Genomic DNA, 21,004 nt, shown 5'->3' with positions numbered 1-21,004 from the left:
AAAAAAAAAAAAAAAAAAAAAAAAAGAGAAGAAGAAGAAGAAGGGACAGAAGGAGAAACATATTGTGAAATAAAAATACATTTAAAACTAAAGAGTTCTAGCCAGATTCAGGAGCACATACTTATAACCCCAGCACTGTAGACACAGGAGCAGGACTATGGTCATGAATTTTAGGTCAGACTGCTTCAGGTAGCAAGTTATAAGCCAGGTAGAAATACATCCTAAATCCCTTGTCTTCTGGGGTTGGAGGTGGGGTATACCAAATGGCCCAGTGGGTAAGGACACTTGCCATTAAAGCAAGAGAACATGAGTTCAGACCCCTCCGCACCCGTGGTAAATATAACTCAGCCTTGAGGGGCAGGCAGAGTGGCTTGTGGGAGTGTGGTGAAGCAAGCCTGGCTGCATCTGTAAGCAGTGAAAGGCTGTCTCAGAATACTATGGGGCAGAGCTGGGCACGGCGGCTGACTCTGATAGTCACAGCACCCTGGTCTACATAGGGAGCTCGGGCCAGCCGAGGGGACACATGCCTTATGTGGCTCTCAATTTCCACTTCCTATTCTTTTTGGCACCTGGCATCTGTAGCCATATTCATGTAACACACGCACACATTACATACATTCACATATATAAAAGATTTTTGTGGGAAAAATAGTAAGTAGACATAATGCCCAGTAAACCCATTTTCAGCTGAAGTCTGTGTGTTGCACTACTGTGTGCCAGCGCTACATTCCAAGTTCCCACTGTTTCTTGTACAGCAAATATGTGGACGAGGACAACTCTGATGGGGAGACGGTTGACCATAGGCTCCAGGTAGGTAGAACAACAGCTGCCTGTGGGCGTGTAAGGGTCTGTAGCTGGCCTGGGGCCCACATCCAATCCCTCCGCAGGAAACATCCACAAAGAGTTATGTAGAAGAGCAGAGACAGCTGAAGGAAAGGTAAGCGAGGGCTGGGGTGGGTGGGACAGGAGAGCTGCTATAATGTGTCAGCAGCCCCTGGCCCTGGGCTGAGCCTGGGAGCTCAGGGCTAGTCATGCACCAGTGCTGAAGTCTGTTCCATGGGGTGCAGCTTCCGGGCTTTTGTGGAGGACAGCAGTGACGAGGACAGTGCTGGGGAAGGTGGCTCTGGGCTGCTGCAGAAGCACACTAAGAGTGGGGAAGAGAAGGTTAGTATTGGGGGCTGAGGGCTGGGACTGGAGACTCGGGCAGCTGGAGTCTGAGGACATGAATGCTTGCCTAACACAGGCCCAGGAGGAAGTGGACTACCTTGAGTGGCTAAAGGGGCAAAAGGAGGTGGACAGCTCCGAGTCGCTGAAAGAACTGGTAAGCCCTCAGATATGTCTGCAGGCCAAATCGCATGTTACTACTTTATCTCTCCTCATACTCCCAGTTAGCCAAGCACTCTCAAGGGACTGGGATTTGGCTCAGTGTTGGAGCCCCTGGCTAGCTGTCCCAAGTAAGTAGCTGGCCATGGCTCAGGGATCGTGCTAGAGTGCACGAGGCCCTGGATTCCATTCCAGCACCAAAAAATAAACAATAGTCTACTCTTTGAGGAGGCACATGAGCAGTTTCTGGACTACAGTTTCTCAGTTACTCAAATCTGTAATCTCAGTACTTGAGAGACAGACAAGATTGTAGCTGGTGTCTAGTTAGCTTGGGCTACACGGTCAGACGTCTCAAAAAAGAAAAAAAGGCACAAAGGGGTGGTCATTTACCTGCTCTAGCTCGGCTGTGAAATCTCAGGTCCTTAGGTCCATCCCAGGCTACCTCCGTGCCCCTCACCAGGGGATGGAGCTTGTGGTACCCTCTCTTTGCATAGACACACCTCAAGGAATACTGGAACAACCCAGAACTGGATGAGGGGGAACAGTTCCTGAGGGATTATATCCTCAACAAACGCTATGAAGAGGAGGAGGAGGAGGAGGAGGAGGAAGAGGAGGAGGGGTAAGCAGCCACCTCTGCTTTCCGGGGCTACCTCGGGTTTTCCCCAGCATCCAGGCTAGGCAACAACGGGCTCTGTGACCTTTGTATATTTAAAAGGTAGTTATGGCTGGTGAGATGGCTCAGTGGGTAAGAGCACCCGACTGCTCTTCCAAAGGTCCAGAGTTCAAATCCCAGCAACCACATGGTGGCTCACGACCATCCGTAATGAGATCTGATGCCCTCTTCTGGAGTGTCTGAAGACAGCTACAGTGTACTTACATATAATAAATAAATAAATANATGCCCTCTTCTGGAGTGTCTGAAGACAGCTACAGTGTACTTACATATAATAAATAAATAAATAAATCTTTAAAAAAAAAAAAAAAAAAAAAAAAGGTAGTTATGAGTACTTCTGATTTCTTCATTACATTTACTTCTTTGCAGGGGTAGGGCAGTATACCAAAGACTGGCAACACACTTGTGGAAGTCAGTTCTCTCCTTCTACCATGTGGACCATTGTATCGAACTCAGGCTCTAGGGCTAGTCAGCAAGCACCCCTGGGCCATCTTACCAGCCCCTTTTGTTGAGTTTTTGTGGGGAGAGAATGAGGTCATGTCTGGCCAGGCTCATCAGACTCCGTCATATTGTCCTTCAGGGCTCCAGGCCCCCCTGTCCAGCTGACAGTGGACGACTCCTCGGATGAAGGGGAGCTATTCCTGAAGAAGCAGGAAGACTTTGAACACAAGTACAACTTCCGCTTTGAGGAGCCTGACTCAGCCTCAGTGTGTGCCCAGGCCTGGATCAGGGAGGACATGGCTGCCCAGGGTCCAGCCCTTTAACCACATACCATCTCTGAGGTCCTTCTGGCTCCTCTCCTGCCTACAGGTCAAGACATACCCGCGAAGCATCGCATCATCTGTGCGCCGCAAGGATGAGCGCAGGAAGGAGAAGCGGGAAGAGACGAGGGAGCGGAAGAAGAGGGTGAGTGTGGCTTCGGGTGGCGGTGCTTGCCAGTGACCCTCCCCCTCTCCCGCCTAGCCCTCCAGAGCCGAGGCACAGACACTGAAAACGGTGGACCTGCCTGAGGTAGGGAGAGATTTCAAGGCCAAGCAGGGAACTTACACCATCTCCACAGAAGAAAAGAAAAAGAAGCTGGTGTCACCTTTACAGGAAGCAGAGGCAGGAGGATTCTAGGCCAGCCTGGGGTACAAAGACCCTATGTCAAATAATAATAATAAAGGGTAAAAATAGGCTGGCATGGTGTTGTGCACCTCTATTGACAGTACAGGACACTACAGTTTCAAGGTCAGCCTGGTCTATATAAAGAATTCTAGCCCATCTTGAGTTAAATAGTGCACAAAGTGTGGCTGTCATCCAAGCACTGAAGGAAACAGGCATAGCTGACAGTGCCCGGATTCCCCGAGTTCAGGAGGCGGAGGCAGGAGGATCTGTAGTTAAGGTCAGCATGAGCTACTTAAGACCCCATCTCAAGAGAAAACAGAAAGCTGCTTGCATTGGAGGCCCCAGTGCAAGGCTCTGCCTACCAGGGGTGCTGAGCGGCTCTCACCCACAGGAGAAGGCCAGGAAGCAGGAGGAGCTGAAACAGTTAAAGAACCTAAAGAGGAAGGAGATTCTGGCCAAGCTGGAGAAGCTGCGACAGGTCACTGGTAACGAGACCCTGGGCCTCGAGGAGCAGGATCTGGAGGATGACTTTGACCCTGCCCAGCACGACCAGCTCATGCAGGTAACTGCTCAGGAAGTTGTCTGAGGGGCCAGAGGTCTCCTAGCTGTTGGCCTCAGAGAATGATGTGACCTCTGTGGCCCTTTTTCTTTGTCTGCAGTGTGAGGGTTAGTGGAACACTGCCTCTGGCTAAGGGAAGATGGGTGGGAGGAGTTGACACGGAAGGATGGGCAGATGGGTGCACAGGAACAGTGGGTTACATACCGAGGCAGCTGCACTGGGTCAGGACCTGAAGGCTGCCTGGGAGATGGTGGGGTGGAGGTCAGCATTCAGCCATGTGAGATCCTCTGGGAGAGCGGCATGGGAAGGCCTACCGTGTGGCTCAGTGGTAGAACCCCTGCCTACAGTCCCCCAATGAGGGGCTAGGGCTGTGTCTATGGTAGAGTACTTTTCTATCTTTGGGGTGCAGCCTCTGCCACCAAAAAAACAAAAAGAGAGAAAAAACCAACAACAACAGAAAGTAGAACCCACCCAAGCGAATGTATAACCCAGACTAGCACATGCACAGTGGAGCCAGTTGTTTCTTTGATGATTGCAGGGCTAAGAGGCTGGAACTCACTCTGCCTCTGTTTGCCATCAGGAGAGAATTCCAGACAGATCTATCACCGATACCCAGAGGATCAGGAGTTCAGGGTTGTCCTTAACTACACAGCCTGGGTGACAGAGGCGGGGATGAAGAGAAGTTTCTCTTGGTACATATTGTCTTTACATTCCATACGGTTGAAAAAACCAAATTGATGTATTATCAGGGATGTCTTACTTTCCTGCTTTTCTGAGAAAGAATCCCAGCATGTCACCATGTATCCAGGGTGGCCTGTGCCTTACCACCCTTTGCTTCTAGGGACAGCAGTTACAGATGCATACCAGCATGGCTTGGACCGTGAATTTATTTGCTGTAAATGTTTTGACATTTATCTGTTGTGAGCATCACATGTTCCAGGGCACATGTGTGGAGGCCATGTTGGTGGGACTGGTTCTTTAGCTACCATATGGGCTGCAGGGGTTCCAGTCCCTAGGTTAGTTTTTGTTGTGTGTTTGTAGTGACGTTGGGATAGAATATAGAACCCAGGGCCTTGCGTATGCAAGCATCAGTAGTCACTAGTCCTACAGCTCTTCTCGCCGCTAGCATTTGGTGTACTGGAAGAACAGAGCACCGTGTTTTAGAAACAGGTGGTGAGAGATCTGTAAGAAAAGTCTGGGTCCCATGACAGCCCCAAGTGGGCCATTTGCCAAGCAGAGGAAGTCTTGGGAAGAGGCTGAAGGCACATTGTAGGCTTAAAGTGAGGACTGCGGAATGCTGTGGAGTTGTCTGCTTTCTTACATTTAAGGCACTTTCAGGTCTTAGCTTTGGTTTCTCCATAGAGGAACAAGGTGCTGTTGTTCATGGTAGCTGTGAAAATTTCATCAAGAACCTGCTCCAGGTTGAGCATATGCAAAGTATTTATTACATGCACAGAGATGGCTCAGCCTTTAAGTGTATTGGCTCTTCTTTCAGAAGACCAAAGTTCAGTTCCTGTTGCCTCCATGTCACCTCATAGCTCACTGTAACTACAGTCCAAGGAGATCTGATTCCCTCTTCTGGCCTTAGGAGCAACACACATTCATGTGGCATAGGCATACATGCAGGCAAAACTCCATACACACTGAGTAAAAAATAAAGGCAGAAAAAAATGAAAATAAATGCACAGTAGATCGTGCTGTCTTCTGGTAGGCCCACAATAGATATGTTTCTGTGGTCAGAGTGCCCAGCCCCAACTGCCATGTAATTGTGAGCCTACCATATACCTGACATATCCCTGTATAGACTCAGGGATCACGGTAGCCATGGAGACCTGTGGCCGCAGTGTCCTTGTAGAATCACACCTGTGGGCTCAGATGTGGATTGTTGTGCCAGGGCTTTTATGTGTATTGTGACGGCACCCTATCACCTGAATTCCAGGTTTGGGCTCATTTTGTAGCCCAGGCCAGCCTGCTACTCCTGATCCCCTGGGCTCAGCCTCTACCTGCTGAGTTCAGGTGTGTATCATGTCTAGTGTAGGTAGGATCTTGGAGGAAACTTCCTCTCAGCCTATCAGGAACGATGACAGCTCAGTAGAGTCCTGAGTAGCTATTATCTCATGGGTAGAGGGCACAAGTGCTGACTCCTACAGAGATGTAGTAGCTGTTGTGTGAAACCACTGCAGCCTAAACAACAGGCGGAGCTGTAGAAGGTCTCGGCACACAGGAGACCATTTCTTGGAAGACTCGGGAGCCACACAGAATTGGGTGTGTTGGCATGGGCTTATAATCCTAACACTTGAGATTGAGGCAGGACTACAAGACTCTCTCAATAAAAGCAAAAACCTGTCATTCACACATCTGCAATCACCACACTCAGGTGGAAGCAAATGGATCACAGTGTCAAAGCTAGCCCCTGGTACATAGTTTGTGTCTAGCCTGGCTTATGTGACACCCTGTCTTGTACAACAGTAAGGCTGAGTTGTGCTGGCATTGGCATGGGGCAGCTGAGCTGCTGTAGCTGTGGGTGCTGCTGCTCCTTAGGCCTGCCCTTCCCTTGCAGAAATGTTTTGGAGATGCTTTCTACGGTACTGCGGAGGAAGAGAAGCCACAGTTTGAGGAAGAGGACGGGCTGGAAGGTGCGTGTCTTTAGAAGGGGGTTGGGGGGACAGGGCTGGTGCAGTGCAGTGCTCTTCTCACTGTGTCTGTCCTCCGTGGGACCAGATGACTGGAACTGGGACATGTGGAGTGGACCCGAGCAAGATGGGGCCTGGAGCCAACGGGAGCTGCACTGTGAAGACCCTGACTTTAACGTGAGTGTCACTGGTGAGTCTGAAGTAGGTGCAGTTGACAGCAAGAGCTTTCTGTGAACATGTTCCAAGCCTTGGCTGCAGAGCACATTTGAGGCCAGCATGGGTTGTGAGAGCTTGAGAACAACGAGTGTCCCTGGTTAAAACTGGCCTGATCCGACCGGCTCTTTCTGATAGATGGATGCAGACTATGACCCCAGCCAACCACGGAAGAAGCTTCGCGAGGCCCCCACCTCAGGCAAGAGAAAGCGCAAGTCTCCATTTGCAGCTGCAGTGGGGCAGGAGAAGCCCATGTTTGACCCTGGTGAGGCACAAGGCATGGTTGGGCATTGTGCCTCATGGGGCTTTGAACACATACTACCCGGCTGTCCATCTCTTGTGCAGGGGACAAGACCTTTGAGGAATACCTAGATGAGTACTACCGCCTGGACTATGAGGACATTATCGACGACCTGCCCTGTCGTTTCAAGTACCGCACTGTGGTGCCCTGCGACTTTGGGCTCAGCACAGAGGAGGTTGGGACCAGGGCCGGCAGGGAAAATTGAGGGAAGGGCAAGGAATTGGAGGAGGTGAACAGCTCTGTGAAGAGGTCTGACAGGAAGATGTGGAGTTCAGTGTTGTCTCTCACTAAGAGCTGAAACTGTTAATGGAGGCCAGCACTAGAGGCTGAGGTAGGAGGGGGCTGCTGGGATTTCCAGGATAGCCAGAGCTTCAGGGAGACATTCAAACAAACCCTGCCTCAATATCACAACACCAAACTCAGTTGTCCCCCACCCTCTTGCCACCCCTGCTGAGTTACTGAGGCTCAGAGGCAGCCCCAGGACCACACAGTAGTTATCTTCCTCCTCATGTAGATCCTTTCAGCTGATGACAAGGAACTGAACCGCTGGTGTTCCCTGAAGAAGACCTGCATGTACAGGTGACAGCAGGATGGTTTTGGGAGGGGGGGAGATAGTTTGGACAGTGTCTACAACACCTCTGGGACACAGGTCGGAGCAGGAGGAGATGCAGGAGCAGCGGGTGTACAGCCAGAAGGCCCGGAACACGTGGAAGAAGAGGCAGATCTTCAAGTCTCTGTGCCAGGAAGAGTAAGCACTGGGCCAGGGAGGGTGGCAGCAGCAGCCCATGTAGCTGACAGCAGATGTGCAAACTAGAGGCCAGTCAGTCCGTCTTGGTAAGGGCATTATGGTTCAGACTTCAGAGACTGAGTGCATGCCTAAAACACTCAGATTAAGGGTCAGAAGGACTGGACCCTGTGGTGCACATCTGTAACCCCAGCATTAGGGAGGCAGGATGGGGTTCATGAGTTTGTAGCCACCCTGGGCTCCACAGCAACACCCTGCCTTTGCAGGATGTAAAGATTGTGTGTTTATTTAAGACTTGGGTCTGTGTAGTCCTCTTGGAGCTTAATATAGGCCAGGGTGGTCTCAAACTCTCAGAGATCTCTCTCTGACTCAAGTGCTTAGATTAAAGGTGTGTGCCACCACACCTAGTGAGATTCTGTTCAGCCTGATTACAATCCTGAGTTTTATCCCAAGCCTGAACAAAATGTTACAAGGACAGTTGTTACCATCACCCCCCTAGAGTCTAGGACCTAGACCCTCAGTTGTGACAGACATAGCAGCTGCACTAAAGACTGACATAAATGGCTTCGGCTGGTCCAACTAATGTGTAGTTGTCATATTTATGAACGTTATCTCAGGAAGTTGAGGCCATCTGGGTTCTGTCGTGAGACAACAAAACGAGGGTTTTGGCTGAGTGGGCAGAGAGCTTCCGTGTCATGTCTAATGCCCTGGGTTCTATCTCAGCACTGTATAAAAACCCCTGAAGAGCTCTGAGTTCAAGGCCAGTGTGGTCTACAGTTCCAGCACAGCCAGAGCCATATCACTCCATCCTGCTTAAAAAAGAAAAGTTGGGTACACAGAGTTTAAGACTAGTCCTGGCCACAAGAACCCCTTCTTAAACAAACAAAAAGGGCAGAGTGGGGGGAATCATGTTCTGAACAGCAGGCTGACCTAAGCCTTGACTTTTCGTCCTGTAGGATGGAAATGCCCACAGAAGCCACAGGAAAGTCACAAAGCAAGGCCAGCCCACAAGTGCAGGTGCCCACGCCCAATGGAGCTGACCAGAAGACACCCGAGGCTGAGACCTCAGTATCCGAGGAAGAGGGGTTGGCCCACACATCCTGCTCAGAGAAGCCAGCATCCCAGAAACAGAAGAGCAAGAAGGCCAGGCTGCTGGGTCCCACAGTGACACTTGGAGGTCACAAGTTCAGCAGACAGAGATTGCAGGCCTTTGGTCTCAACCCCAAAAAGCTGCACTTCCGCCAGTTCGGTCGCCAACGGAAGAAACAACAGAGCCACTCCTGAGGGCCTCAGGGAGCCAACCTGCCTCTACAACTAAGCTGCTGTCTGGCCTGTCTACCTATGTAAGCTGCCTGCAGGAGAGGGCACTGCTGTTTCTAAGAGGCTGCCAGAGAGCTGTCTTCCCCACGGACAACCTGAAAGGTCAACAACGCCAGGCATGTTCAAGTCTGCATCTTTATCAGCCACAGTCAGTTCTCCCAGGACAGGACCTTTGGGACCTTGGGACCAGTGACCCAATGCAGGCTACAGAACTTGAATCAGGCCCTGAGTGAGTGCCCTGGAGCCCACTCTCCATCCCTGGCTCCTGGGGAGCCAGGGGCAGCTGGGGGCCCAAATAGGTCTCAGCTGTGTTGGGGAGGACCGGGACATGAGGACAGGGGTCCAGCACCACCACTGGAGTTGCAGATCCCATACCTGACATGACATAAATAAAAAAATAAATAGTCTGGCATCTTTCCCCATCCCTTCCCATTATAAAAACACAAAGTCCTCGGAGCTGGGCCTTTTGGCCTTGAGTAGGCGTCCTGTGCAAGGTAGCCGCAGTGTGGGCTGGGAGAGCTGGGTGCAGAGGGCATCCAGGCTGTGGTCCTGAGCATGGCCTTCTGCCACTGTGAACATGGGGTACCGTTCCGTGACTGAGGAGGAGCTGAGGATCTGCAGGAGGGTGGAGAACACTTTCAGTTCAGGGTCTTTCATAACCAGCTACACCATGTCTAACTGGCTTAGGCTCTGAACAGCTGCCCTGAAACTTCTGATGAGCTCCAGTGGCCTAAGATTTTCAGGTCTATTCTGGGATGAGTTTCCTATCAGTGGGCGAAATCACCTTGACCAAAGTACACCTTGATGTACTTCTGTCAATAAAGAGTGGTCTGTTACTGTCCCAGGACTAAGTGGAATCCAGTCCATCTAGCACACTAGAGGCAGGGGCACTAGCTCTAAGACATAATACCCCCACGATGGTAGCTCACCCTCATCAGCTCCGAGCAGAGTGTCTCAAACTCCTTCCTGTTCCCAGCATAGAACCCCACGGTACAGCTGGGGTCCATCTTGGCAAAGGCCATCTTGCGGGGCGAGGTGCAGTGAAAGGACTGGGTAGATGAGAGAGGTTTGAGGGACCCCAGCTTTATGCCCACACCTGCCGCCCCTGTTCAAAGCCACCAGCTCACCTCCAGGGGGAAGCTGGGCTGGCTGACATCCACTGTGGGCTGGCAGTAGTGGGGATCCAGGTAGAGCAGAAAGTCATCTGGGGGGAGAGGGGACAAATGTAACCCAGGTGGGCAGGTGGCAGAGGGCTAGGACCCAAGGAAAGGGGTTGTGCCTTACCCTGATAGCCAATGAAGTACAGTGAGTGCCGTGGCTTGCCCCCCATGATGCCCAGGCAGAGTTCTGAACGCAGAAGCTCCTGTGGAAGAGACTGGCATCAGACAGGAGCTCAACACACTGAGCAGTCACCTAAAGCCTATGAAGCCAGGGGATTGAGTGGAGCAGCCATCAAGCCAGCCAACACAGTCTGATGGCACTAAGATTTCTAGAGCAGAAACAGCCTTAGCTGTTGGATGTGAAGACCTTATAGAGAGGCCATATAACTTCTTACATGATTTATTGTTTGTTTTCCTGTAGCCCTGGCTATCCTGGAGCTCACTGTATACCAAGCTGGCCTGAAACTCAGAAATGCACCTGTCTCTGCCTCCCAAGTGCTGTAATTAAAGGGTGAGCCCGCATGGGTGTGTTTCTGTGCTGGGTATGTACACCTGAGTGCGGTGCTGGAAGAGTGTATCAGCTCCCTGGAGTTAGAGGCAGTGTGAGCAGCTGATGTGTGCTGAGTAAACTCTGGTCCTTTCCAAGTTCCCTCCTACCCATTAAATCATTTCTCTAACCCAATGGTTCTCAACCTTCCTAATGCTGCATCTTGTCATTCTGTCAAACTTCATGTGGTGGTGACCCCCAAACCATAGTTATTTTTAATTGCTACTTCATAACTGTAATTTTGGTACCATTATGAGTTGTTATGTAAATATCTGTTTTCCAATGGTCTTAGGAACTACCATGAAAGGGTCATTTGATTCTCTCCCCAAAAGGGGTCATGATCCAAAGGTTGAGAACCACAGTTCTAACCACGTTTTACATGTTCTTGTTTTCAAAGTATGGTCTATGTAGATCAGGCTGGCCTTGAACTCAGAAATCCGCCTGCCTCTGCCTCCCAAGTGCTGGAACTAAAGGCGTGCACCACCATGCCAGGCACCTGGCACTTTTTTAAAAAGGCAGACTCATATTGCCAAGGCTTGCTTAACTTCTGATCCTCCTTGTCTCTACTGCCTCCCAAATACTACAGTGCCAGGACTGTACCAAGAGGCCAAACGCTTGAGTTAGTATCCCTTCGTAGGCCGGGCTGCCCTTCAACTGGAGATTCTCCTACCTTAACCTCCAGACTCACAGGAGTGTGCCTTCTTACACATGATCTGACAGCCCGCCACACCCACTCAGCCAGAACTTGAAGTTGTAAGTAGGTCAAAAAAGGCCTCATGGAGAGCAAAACCCACCCCTAGCAGGGGTGGGTTTGAGTGGCGTCTCCCGAGGGCAGGAAAGAGAAGGCCTGGAGCAGGAATGTTGCACACACACCACACTGGGCAGTGTAGCTGGGCTGAGGAGACACAGTGGAGTGAAGGTGACAGGTGCACACGTCTTTAGGCCTACAGGGAGAACTTGGTGTTTCATCTGAGTGCAGACTTGCCAGAGGGCTTCTGCTTGAGCCTGTCACGCTTTTCTTTCCCTGGGACACTTCTCTAGCTCCTCATGTGCCCTCTAGAAGGTCCTCCTGCCTCAGCCTTCCAAGAGCTTGGACTGGATGGCAGGTCTGCTTTTAATAAGAAAACACATTTGTGTCCTGGAATTGACCTACGTGCTGCTTGGCACAAACCTCCACATTGAGCTTCTTCCCGAACATTCCAGCTTGTTTTCAGAAGGTCCACTCTACCTGACTTTCACTGGGTTTGAATCCCAGCCCCCATGATAGCAAATGGATGTTGCAGTTGTGTCACTAGTAGGCAGCGCTGACAATGAGGACCTTCGTTCAATCTCTAGAACCTATGGCAGAAGCATGCTAGTATGTGCCTATAATTGTCTCGTAAAACCAGGTGGGGGCTTGGGAGATGGCTCAAAGGATAAGAGCACTTGCTCACCAAGCACAAGGGCCTGAGTTCAAAACATTGGCACCTATGTAAAACCCTGGGCATGGTCACATGGCTATAACCCAGTACTGTGAGGGCAGAAATGGGGTATCACCAGGGACTGCTGGCTGCCACCCCAGCTCTAGGGCTAGTGAGAGACCCCATCATAAAGGAATAATGCAGAGAATGACAGAATAGGTACCCCATGTCTTCACACTTCCTCATGTGCACACACATACACATATCCATGTTTTATGTGCCACATACACTTACATAACAGAAGAGGGGACACACACACACAAAAGAGACACAGGTCCCAAAGAATGACACCCATGGTTGACCTCTGTTAAGTGTGGAGGTCCCTAGGCAGAGGTGCCCCATCACAATGTGCTTACCTTCACACAGGGCACATAGACAGGGTTAAGGGTCTCCCCGCCCAGTCGTACAGGCACCAGGATGACCACAGACTTCCACTCCGCTGTAGGATCTGGCCAGGACACCAGGCGTGCCACATCTGCCTTGTACACTGCAGGGACAGGGCAGCAGGTCACCTTTTATCCAGGCTTCTAGCCCCAGGAACACCTTGCAGCTCCTGGTGAGCAATGCAGTCCTCATCTGCAGACTGTGTAGTACACCGAGGCCTAGACAATCCTGGGGCCTCCGGGCAAGTGCTGACTGTCCCATTAGCAGGAAGCAAGGGCCTGAGGGGTCCTAGAGCCTGGACTGGTCTAGAACTCTATGAAGCCAGGATGACTGTGAGGCCTGGCCGACACTGCACTTGTGTGCCACCAGACTGGGTTTATGCAGTGTTGAGCGTGATACCCAAGGCTGTATGCATGTCAGGGAACTGTTCTCTACCAGATGAGCCATACTCTCAGTAAGACGGGGATTCTGAGCTGGCATCGGCAAGCCCCACTTTACTGTTTCTTGTGGTGCTGGGGATAACTGTCAGCCTGTGTATCAATGGAACCCCCTTACCGTTTAACTACATTTCCAGCCCTACCCAGCCCAGCCTGTGTGTGTCTGGATAGTGCATATCCCCATGTGTGGATGGGTACATAGACCGGTGTGTGGACTCCTGATGTCAGAGGGCAGTCTCCAACACTGTCCCTCAGGAACACTCCACCTTATATTTGGCAGGGTGTCTCACTGACCTGAGGATCAGAAACTAGGTTGGGCTGGGTGCCAGAGCCCCAGGGATCACCCTGTCTGCGCCTGCTACCATGCCTGGGCTCTGGTGATGGAAACAACTGAGCTGCCTCCTCAGCCCACATAAAAACACAACCCCTTTATTTGAGACAGAGTCTCACAATGCAGCTCTGGCTGTCCTGGAAGTCATCGTGTAGAACAGGCTGGACTAGAACTGACTGGCTCTGCCTCAAATGTCAGAGTTAAAGGTATGCAATAACATACCCACCTCTTTTTAAACTGCAATCCTCTACAGGCTCAGGCAGGAGGAGATAAGTTCAAGATGATACTCCTATTTTTTTTTTTTCTTTTTTTGGTTTTGCCAGACAGGGTTTCTCTGTGTAGCTCTGGCTGTCCTGGAACTCACTCTGTAGACCAGGCTGGCCTCGAACTCAGAAATCCGCCTGCCTTTGCCTCCCAAGTGCTGGGATTAAAGGCGTGCGCCACCACTGCCTGCCAGTCTCATAATTCTTACATAGTAGCTTTGAGGCAAGCCTGGGCTACAAGAGACCCTAACTTAATTTAAACAAAGCTATATAAATATAATTAGCTGGAAGAAAGCAGTGGCTAACATCTGAGCACCTTCTATGAGCACTGTTTTTATTACTGTATTTCTATCTGTCTTGTGTGGGTCAGTTCTCGCCTTCAACCATGTGGGTTCAGGAGATCCAATCCATGGTATCAGGCTTGGCTGCAAGAACCTTCACCAGCTGAGTCGTCCTCTGTCTGGCCCTTTTATAAAAATTATTATTATTATTATTATTGTGTGTCTAGGGGTGTACATGCCAAAGCACAAAACTGGAGGTCCGAGGACAACTTTGTAGAAAGCTAGAGTTCAGCTACAGCTGTCAGGCTTTTGCAGCAAGCCCCTTCAGCCACGGAGCCGTCTTGTGGCCCCCACAGTTTTGGGCATCAATGAATCCTCTGCCAGCTTGTGAACCAGAGGATACCAGACTGGCTAACAATCAGGATAGTTTGGTAGCGTTAAAGTGAACAGAGCTGATGGGATAACCAATCCAGTAAAGGCCCTGCTGTCAAGCATGCTGGCCCAAGTCCCACGTCTGTACCCACAGGAGAGAAGCCGCTCCCCCACGAGGTCAAGTGCACCTCCCACACCCCCCACATACACACATGGCGTGTTTTGTGGTTTTTGTTTTTTGTTGTTTTTTTTAAGTGGGACTGGAATGAAGAAGAATGAAGGACGGTCTCCCCTACTGAATCTTTCACTCTGACTTTCTAGGTCTTGCAGAGAAGCACAGAGGAAACCTCTTCCCCAAACCTCACATCAGCCCCTGAGAAATCAGGGCTTTGGGTAGCACTGGTTGTCCCAGCCTTACCTGTGCAGTCCTGAGAGACGTACACCACCAGGCGGGTGACTTCTGAGGAACTCTCCACGGCTTTCCTGGGGGCAGGAGAGCAGACAGGCTTGAGTTCCTGGGGTCACCAGAGCTCCCATCTTCCCTGCAGTGGGTCTCACCTGAGGATGTGTGCCACCACAGAGGGCCCGTACCAGTCTCCCGCCTTCTTGCCCGAGCTCCGCCCAAGCTCCACCAGCCGATGTAGACCGAAGGGGGCCTGCGGATGATCAGCGAACCAGGAAACAATCCGCCGGTGCCAACGGTCCTGTTCCATCTCCAGTGTACCCTGTGTCCATCGCGGGGGCCCACGACGACCAGCCCCTCGGCAGCGACTGGGAGAGGCTGGCCCTGGCATCTCAGAGGAAGCCAGGCCTGTGCCCTCCGCCCACCTCCAGTCTGAGGATGAGATGACACTGAGAGCTAAACTGTGGCACAGCGCCCTCCTTCCCTCCTATTGGACTCTGCTCTAACACGCGTGGAAATTATGATCTGACCTTTTCTGTTTTGTTTTTTGCTTTTTTGAGACTGCGTTTCTGTATAACAGCCCTAGTTGTCCTGGAAATCATTCTGTAGACCAGGATGGCCTCAAACTTACAGACATCTGCCTACCTCTGCCTCCCAAGTGCTGGGTTCAAAGGCCTGTGCCACCAAATCCTGCCAAAACTCATTTTTAAAAAGTAAAGGTCTGCTGGGCAGTGGTGGCACATGCCTTTAATCTCAGCACTTGGGTGGCAGAGGCAGGCAGATTTCTGAGTTTGAGGCCAGCCTGGTCTACAAAGTGAGTTCCAGGACAGCCAGGGCTACACAGAGAAGCCCTGTCTCAAAAAAATTTAAAAAAGTAAAGGTCTATTTTTAGCCAATGTGTAGCAGTGTTTTGCCTCCAAATATTTAAGAGCTCTGTGAGAGCCTGGTGCTCAAGATTCCACAAGAGGTGTCAGAGACCCAGAAACTGCAATTACCTATGGTGAGAAGGGAATTCACATGTGGGTGCTCGGAATCAAACCTGGGTCCTCTGCAAGCTGCAAGAACTGCTTATTTATTTACTTATTTATGTATTTGTTTTGGTTTCTCAAGGCAGGGCTTCTCTGTGTAATAGCCATGGCTGTTCTGGAACCCACTTCGTAGACAAGGCTGGCCTCAAACTGCCTGCCTCTACCTCCGTACTGGGATTAAAGGCATGATGGCAAGTGCCTCTTTAATTATTTAATTTTTGAGACCGCTTCTTGTGTAGCCTTAGGAAATAATCTTGAACTTCTGTTTCTCCTGCTCCTCTAAGCACTTACTATGTTTGCAAGCACCACTTAAGATCTTGTTTTCCTGACATACACATATATATGTACACATACATACATACATGTCAAAAATATACACACACTACACACACACACACACACACACACACACTCACACGCTTATCTCTGACTATGAAACTCACTATGTAGCCCAGACTGGGGACTATATCTCAAAATCCTGCTTCAACCTCCCAAGTTCTGCGATTCCAAGCATGGCTCAACTCACCATCCGCAAGCAGTGTTAAAGTGCTGACACAGAAGCCTGGCACTTTAGCCTGCATATACACAACTCACCTCTAGGCAGAAAATGCAGGAGCAGGCCCTGAGCCAGCATCATCTGACCACTCCGTAACATACACCCCCAGCCACAGTCTGAGGTCAGGCTGCCTCCAGCCAGGGGTGGGAAGTCCCGGCGATACGTGAGCCATAGTCGAGATACAAAGTCCCTTTGAAATCGCTGGATGTCACCTATGAGAACCAGCTAGTCAGCCTGGCAACCAAGGAGAACCCTAGGAGACTTCCCCTGCCCTGGCTCCAGATGTGCCACCTCACCCTCTCCCTCGAAATGGTAGCATCGCCCGCAGAGGTGAACACTGGAGATCTTGCTGAAGCTGGTCCGGCTTTTAACTGCCCAACCTGGGGAAACACGGAGTAGCTCCCAGCAATTTAAAGTACTCAAGTATCAGCAATGGGCCTTCCATTCCCCAGTGGTGAAATGGGCCTGATCCTAGCTGAGATGTCAGGGCGGCAGTTCTGCAAAATCCATGCCACACCACATCTGTCTGGAGCACAGGCGGGACTTAGTCACATCTTCATAAGGACCCGCTATCAACCCAGGGCCGCTCTATTCTGATTGTCGGGCTTTGCTGTAAATGTATAAAGCACATTTTTGTTTTGTGTATGTGAGCTTGTGGACAAGCAAGCACCACAGTTTGGGTCTGGAGTATAGAACATTGGCAGGAGTGGGGTTTCTCCATCCACCATTGGGGTCCAGCCTGGAGCTGAGGTCCTCAAGCTTGGTGACAAATGCCTTTAACTACTGAGGCATCTCACTAGCCTTTTTCCAACTTTTTTTAAATATCCACTGGTGTTTTGCCTGAATGTGTATGTCTGTGTGAGAGTGTTAGATCCCATGAAACTGGAGTTACAAATTGTGAATTGCCATGTGGGTGCTGGTAATTGAACTTGGGTCCTCTGGAGGCACAGCCAGGGCTGCTGAGCAGTCTCTCCAGCTCCCTTTTTTCCGATTTTTTGAGACACAGTCTCATGAGGAGCTCAAGTCAGCCTGGAATTTATTATGTAGTCCAGACTAGCCTAAAACTCTTGGTAAACCTCCTGCCTCAGCATCCCAAGAGCCAGAATTACAGGTGTGAACCACCATCTGTTAGCTCTGTTCATATTTTTGCACCTCTGTTACAAAGGGCAGTAAACAGACCGCAGAAAAGCAAGGAATTTGGCCAAGGTCAAACAGGTGCAATGGGCGGGGCTTGAAAACCTTTCCCATCCAACCTGCTCCACGTCCAGGACTGGGAAGGGCGGAGGACCTGCGGGTGACTCCTCCCGGGTGGGATCATCCGCAGGACGGGGTAAAGGTTTGGTTTCTTTTGCTCTGACCCCTCTGACACCCCTGACCTGTGCACCACCTCCTCACCATACTTGACGTTGTTCCAGGCTGTCAGGAACTTGGCTTTGAACTTGTCCACCTCGTCAGGCTCGGCGGGGTCGGTCCCAGATGAGCCGAGAGCTGCCACTCCGGACCCCGAAGGTCCCAGGTGGCTAGGATCCGGGATCCGGGTTTGTCCCCTCGGCCGGCGACAATCGGGCCGGCGCGCGTCCTCCGGGCTCCCGCTGCGGTACTGCGCCGCAGCCGGCGACACGGAGTTCATGGACGCGCCGGAGAGGAAGGACGCAGGTGTCCCCGAGGTCCGGGGAACTGCGAGCGCTCGGGGGCAGCCCCGCGGCCAGAACAGCGTTACTCTATACTCGGAGCCGGGCTCCCGGGTCCGGCTCTGGCCGCAGCGGGTAGCCGGGCTCCCACCGCCAGCGCCATCTTGGCGGCCCGAAGCACCCGGATACGGTGGGCTGGGCTAGAGAGCAAGCCACGCCCCTGCGTAACCCGCCTCCCTTGGACTCGCCACACCCTCCTAATCTCACCGCGCAGGCGCAAGCGCGTCCCGGGGGGGGGGGCCTATCTCAGACAGAACCGGAGAAACCACGCCCATCGACACACCCTTCTGAAGCCTTGCACACCCTCGTTCTGCGTGACATCTCAAACTGTGGACGCCGGACCTTCTCTCGTTCCAGAGCGCTGATTTCCCCGCCCTGCCACTCAAATTCCACTGCAGTGGACGTCCGGTGTTCCGGGTGCGACACCTGGGGTTTGTCGTGCCTGTGGAGATCTCGAAAGAGCCAACTCAGGTTCCCAGACAGCCAGGACCTTTATCCGCTGAGCCATCTGAAGGGCCTTTTCCAATGTTTTGAGACGAGCTCTGACGTAGACCTGACTGTCCTACGGAGAGCACATTCCGATTATTCAAGCCCTGCTCAGGCGTGACAAGCTCCGGTCACGCCCAGAAGACATGCCCCCACCTGCAGTGAAATTGGAGAGCCCAGGCAGAGAACCCACCCTAGAGCTTAGGCTGGCCTCCAACTCATGGCTGCCCTCCTGCATCAGCTTCCTTAATGCTGGGAGACTCAAAGACTGAGCACACTGGGGATGGAGCTGAGTTGGTAGAGGGCCTAGCATACGTGAGGCCCTGTGTTCCATTCCCCAAAACCCAGAAACTGAGTGTAGTGGAGCATGAAACCCAAGTCTCAGAAGGCAAAGGCAGGAGCGCAGGATCCTCCTCTGCTGTGCACAGCGTTTGAAACCAGCCTGGGCTTCAAAAGAACGAAAGAGACTGTGAACACAACAGAGTTTATCAACCCAGAACAGATGTCACCCTGGGGATGCGACTATCCCTGGCCCCGGTGCCCCGTTGGTCATGATTCTCTGTGCCTCAGTTTCCTCCTGAGCAAAATTTGAGGGAGTTATCTGTAAGACTATAAAAGAAAAACAATTCTAGTATTTTTTAATGAATCTTTTTTATTTATTTATTTTTATGAGAACACTGTAGCTTTCTTCAGACACACCAGAAGAGGGCATCGGATCCCATTACAGATGGTTGTGAGCCACCATGTGGTTGCTGGGGATTGAACTCAGGACCTCTGGAAGAGCAGTCCATGCTCTTAACTGCTGAGCCCCAATTTTGGTATTTTGAGACCCTATCTTATGTAGCCCAGGCTGAGCTTGAATTTACAAGCTATGTGCCTGAGGATGGCCTTGAATTTGCCTATTATTTATTACACTTCTTTATCTGTGGTGTGTGTGTGTGTGTGTGTGTGTGTGTGTGTGCACATCCTTGCCACAGCACACTATGGTACTCAGAGGGGCAACTTTTGGGAGTCACCTTCTACCACATGAGTCCTAGGATCTGAACTCAGATCGTCCGGTTGGCAGCAAGCACCTTTACCTGCTACTCTGTCCTGAATTTATGATCCTTCTCTCTCCACCTCCAGAGTGCTGGGATTACAGGCATACAAGGTTCTCCTGCCTCTCCCTAACCGCATCTTCATACAACTGATGGATATCCAAGGAAAGATTCCAACCCAAAGAGAAAGAAGGGGGGCCGTATCAGAAAGTAGGACGTCTTTTTATATAAAATGGGAAAGGCTACGACCTCATTTGTAGTTGGATGGGACTGGGGGAGGGGAAATCAGCGGGGGGGGGGGGTGTAGATGAGGGTAGATTGGTAAGGCTCTGTTTTAGCACTCATGGGGCATGTTCAGTTCCCAGCACTGCAAAAGAGAAAAGAAAGGCCAAAGGCATCTTTGTTGAAGCGGTGAGTACTTCAGTGCCCTGACTGTGTAGACCTTTCCCTGATAGGAAATCATATCAGATTGCCACCTAAGATACTTGAAATAAGGCTGGAGCTGGGGCTTAGTTGGTAGAGTGCCTACCTGGCATGCATAAAGTGTGGGTTCAGTCCCCAGCACCACATAAACTGTGTGTATCAGGCACTTGGGGGTGGAGGCAGTTCACCCTGGGCTACGTACATAGCAAGTTTGAGGCCATCAGATCCTATCTCAAGAGGAAAAAAAACAGGGGTCGGGTGGGGATGCTGGGCAGTCGTACCTTACACCTTTAGTCCCAGCACTAGGCAGGCAGAGGCAGGCAGATCTCTGAGCTCAAGGCCAGCCTGGTCTACAGAGTGAGTTCCAGCACAGTCAGGGCTACACAGAGAAACCCTGTCTTGAAAAAAAAAAACAAAAATCAAAGAGGGAGAAAGAGACAAAAAACAGAGAGAGAGAGAGAGAGAGAGAGAGAGAGAGAGAGAGAGAGAGAGAGAGAGAGAGAGAGAGAGAGAGAGAGAGAGAGAGAGAGAGATCTCATAGTGACACATGCATTTGATCCCAGCATTAAGCAGGTAGAGGCAGGGTGGATCTCTGTGAATTCAAGACCACCATGGGCTACATGATGAGACCCTGTATCAAAAATACACACAACTACTAGAACAACAAAACTCAACAACAACAACAAAATCAAATGGGGGCAAAAAGGAGTTTGTAAATATCTCAGTGTGTATAGGCACTTGTTGCTAAGACTGGTGACCTGAGTTTGACCCCCAAGACCCAAACGGGAGATGGTGAAAACCAACTCCCCAAAGTTGTCCTTTAGCCCTCCAAATGAATTCTGTCATATGCTAGTACACACACACACACACACACACACACACACACACACATACATATGTGCACATACCCTAAATAAAAATGGAGAAAGAGAGAGAGAGCTTTTTTAAAATTTCTGCAGCAGGCTACATTTCCAGCCCTCTTCCTCATTTTATAATGGCATTCATTCAGCTGGGTGTGGTGGCTCAAGCCTGTCATGGTAGCATTCAGGAGGCTGTGGCTGACACCAGAGCACTAGCCTTGGCTACACAGTGACTTGGAGGCTAGCCTAGGCTTCTAGGAGAGCTATATTCACAACAACAACAAAAGAGAGTTCTTGCAATTATTCATCATTTAGGGGCCTGCACCAACCACACCCATGGGGGATTTCCTGATTGAAAGTGCACTAAGAACAAGTGAGGTACAGCAGAAAGTGTGCCTCTAATCTTGAACT

The 21,004-nt window shown here is 50.9% G+C and overlaps 2 protein-coding genes across 3 annotated transcripts in view; one reads left to right on the top strand and one right to left on the bottom strand.

Moving 5' to 3' along the window:
- The window catches only part of Kri1 (KRI1 homolog), a 13,085-nt gene extending 3,799 nt beyond the window's left edge, over positions 1 to 9,286 (top strand). Inside the window, exons 5-19 of the mRNA XM_021206029.2 lie at positions 756 to 810; positions 888 to 937; positions 1,068 to 1,164; positions 1,244 to 1,321; positions 1,818 to 1,942; positions 2,577 to 2,703; positions 2,807 to 2,902; positions 3,495 to 3,665; positions 6,223 to 6,298; positions 6,384 to 6,472; positions 6,647 to 6,773; positions 6,854 to 6,984; positions 7,324 to 7,388; positions 7,459 to 7,557; positions 8,511 to 9,286. Coding sequence (XP_021061688.1) covers positions 756 to 810; positions 888 to 937; positions 1,068 to 1,164; positions 1,244 to 1,321; positions 1,818 to 1,942; positions 2,577 to 2,703; positions 2,807 to 2,902; positions 3,495 to 3,665; positions 6,223 to 6,298; positions 6,384 to 6,472; positions 6,647 to 6,773; positions 6,854 to 6,984; positions 7,324 to 7,388; positions 7,459 to 7,557; positions 8,511 to 8,838 — 1,714 coding nt within the window. The 3' untranslated portion in view covers positions 8,839 to 9,286. The remainder of the gene's footprint in view (positions 1 to 755; positions 811 to 887; positions 938 to 1,067; positions 1,165 to 1,243; positions 1,322 to 1,817; positions 1,943 to 2,576; positions 2,704 to 2,806; positions 2,903 to 3,494; positions 3,666 to 6,222; positions 6,299 to 6,383; positions 6,473 to 6,646; positions 6,774 to 6,853; positions 6,985 to 7,323; positions 7,389 to 7,458; positions 7,558 to 8,510) is intronic.
- Atg4d (autophagy related 4D cysteine peptidase) lies at positions 8,991 to 17,910 on the bottom strand. Of its 2 annotated transcripts, none has more exons than XM_021206030.1 (10): positions 17,492 to 17,910; positions 16,393 to 16,476; positions 16,135 to 16,308; positions 14,668 to 14,944; positions 14,528 to 14,592; positions 12,398 to 12,528; positions 10,159 to 10,237; positions 10,002 to 10,078; positions 9,804 to 9,923; positions 8,991 to 9,489 (listed from the first exon to the last, which is right to left on the bottom strand). In XM_021206030.1, the coding sequence occupies exons 1-10, from the start codon at positions 17,724 to 17,726 to the stop codon at positions 9,307 to 9,309; spliced, it is 1,425 nt and encodes a 474-aa protein (XP_021061689.1). In that variant the 5' UTR covers positions 17,727 to 17,910; the 3' UTR covers positions 8,991 to 9,306. The 2 variants fall into 2 exon arrangements, with proteins under 2 accessions (XP_021061689.1, XP_029399030.1); XM_029543170.1 differs by having other exon boundaries at positions 9,804 to 9,896; positions 17,492 to 17,909.
- Between the last annotated feature and the right edge of the window lie 3,094 nt (positions 17,911 to 21,004).

This window comes from Mus pahari, chromosome 10, assembly GCF_900095145.1.
Source record: "Mus pahari chromosome 10, PAHARI_EIJ_v1.1, whole genome shotgun sequence".
NCBI lineage: Eukaryota > Metazoa > Chordata > Mammalia > Rodentia > Muridae > Mus > Mus pahari.
The sequence above is the reverse complement of the archived record's forward strand: the minus strand, read 5'-3'. Positions and strand labels throughout refer to the sequence as shown.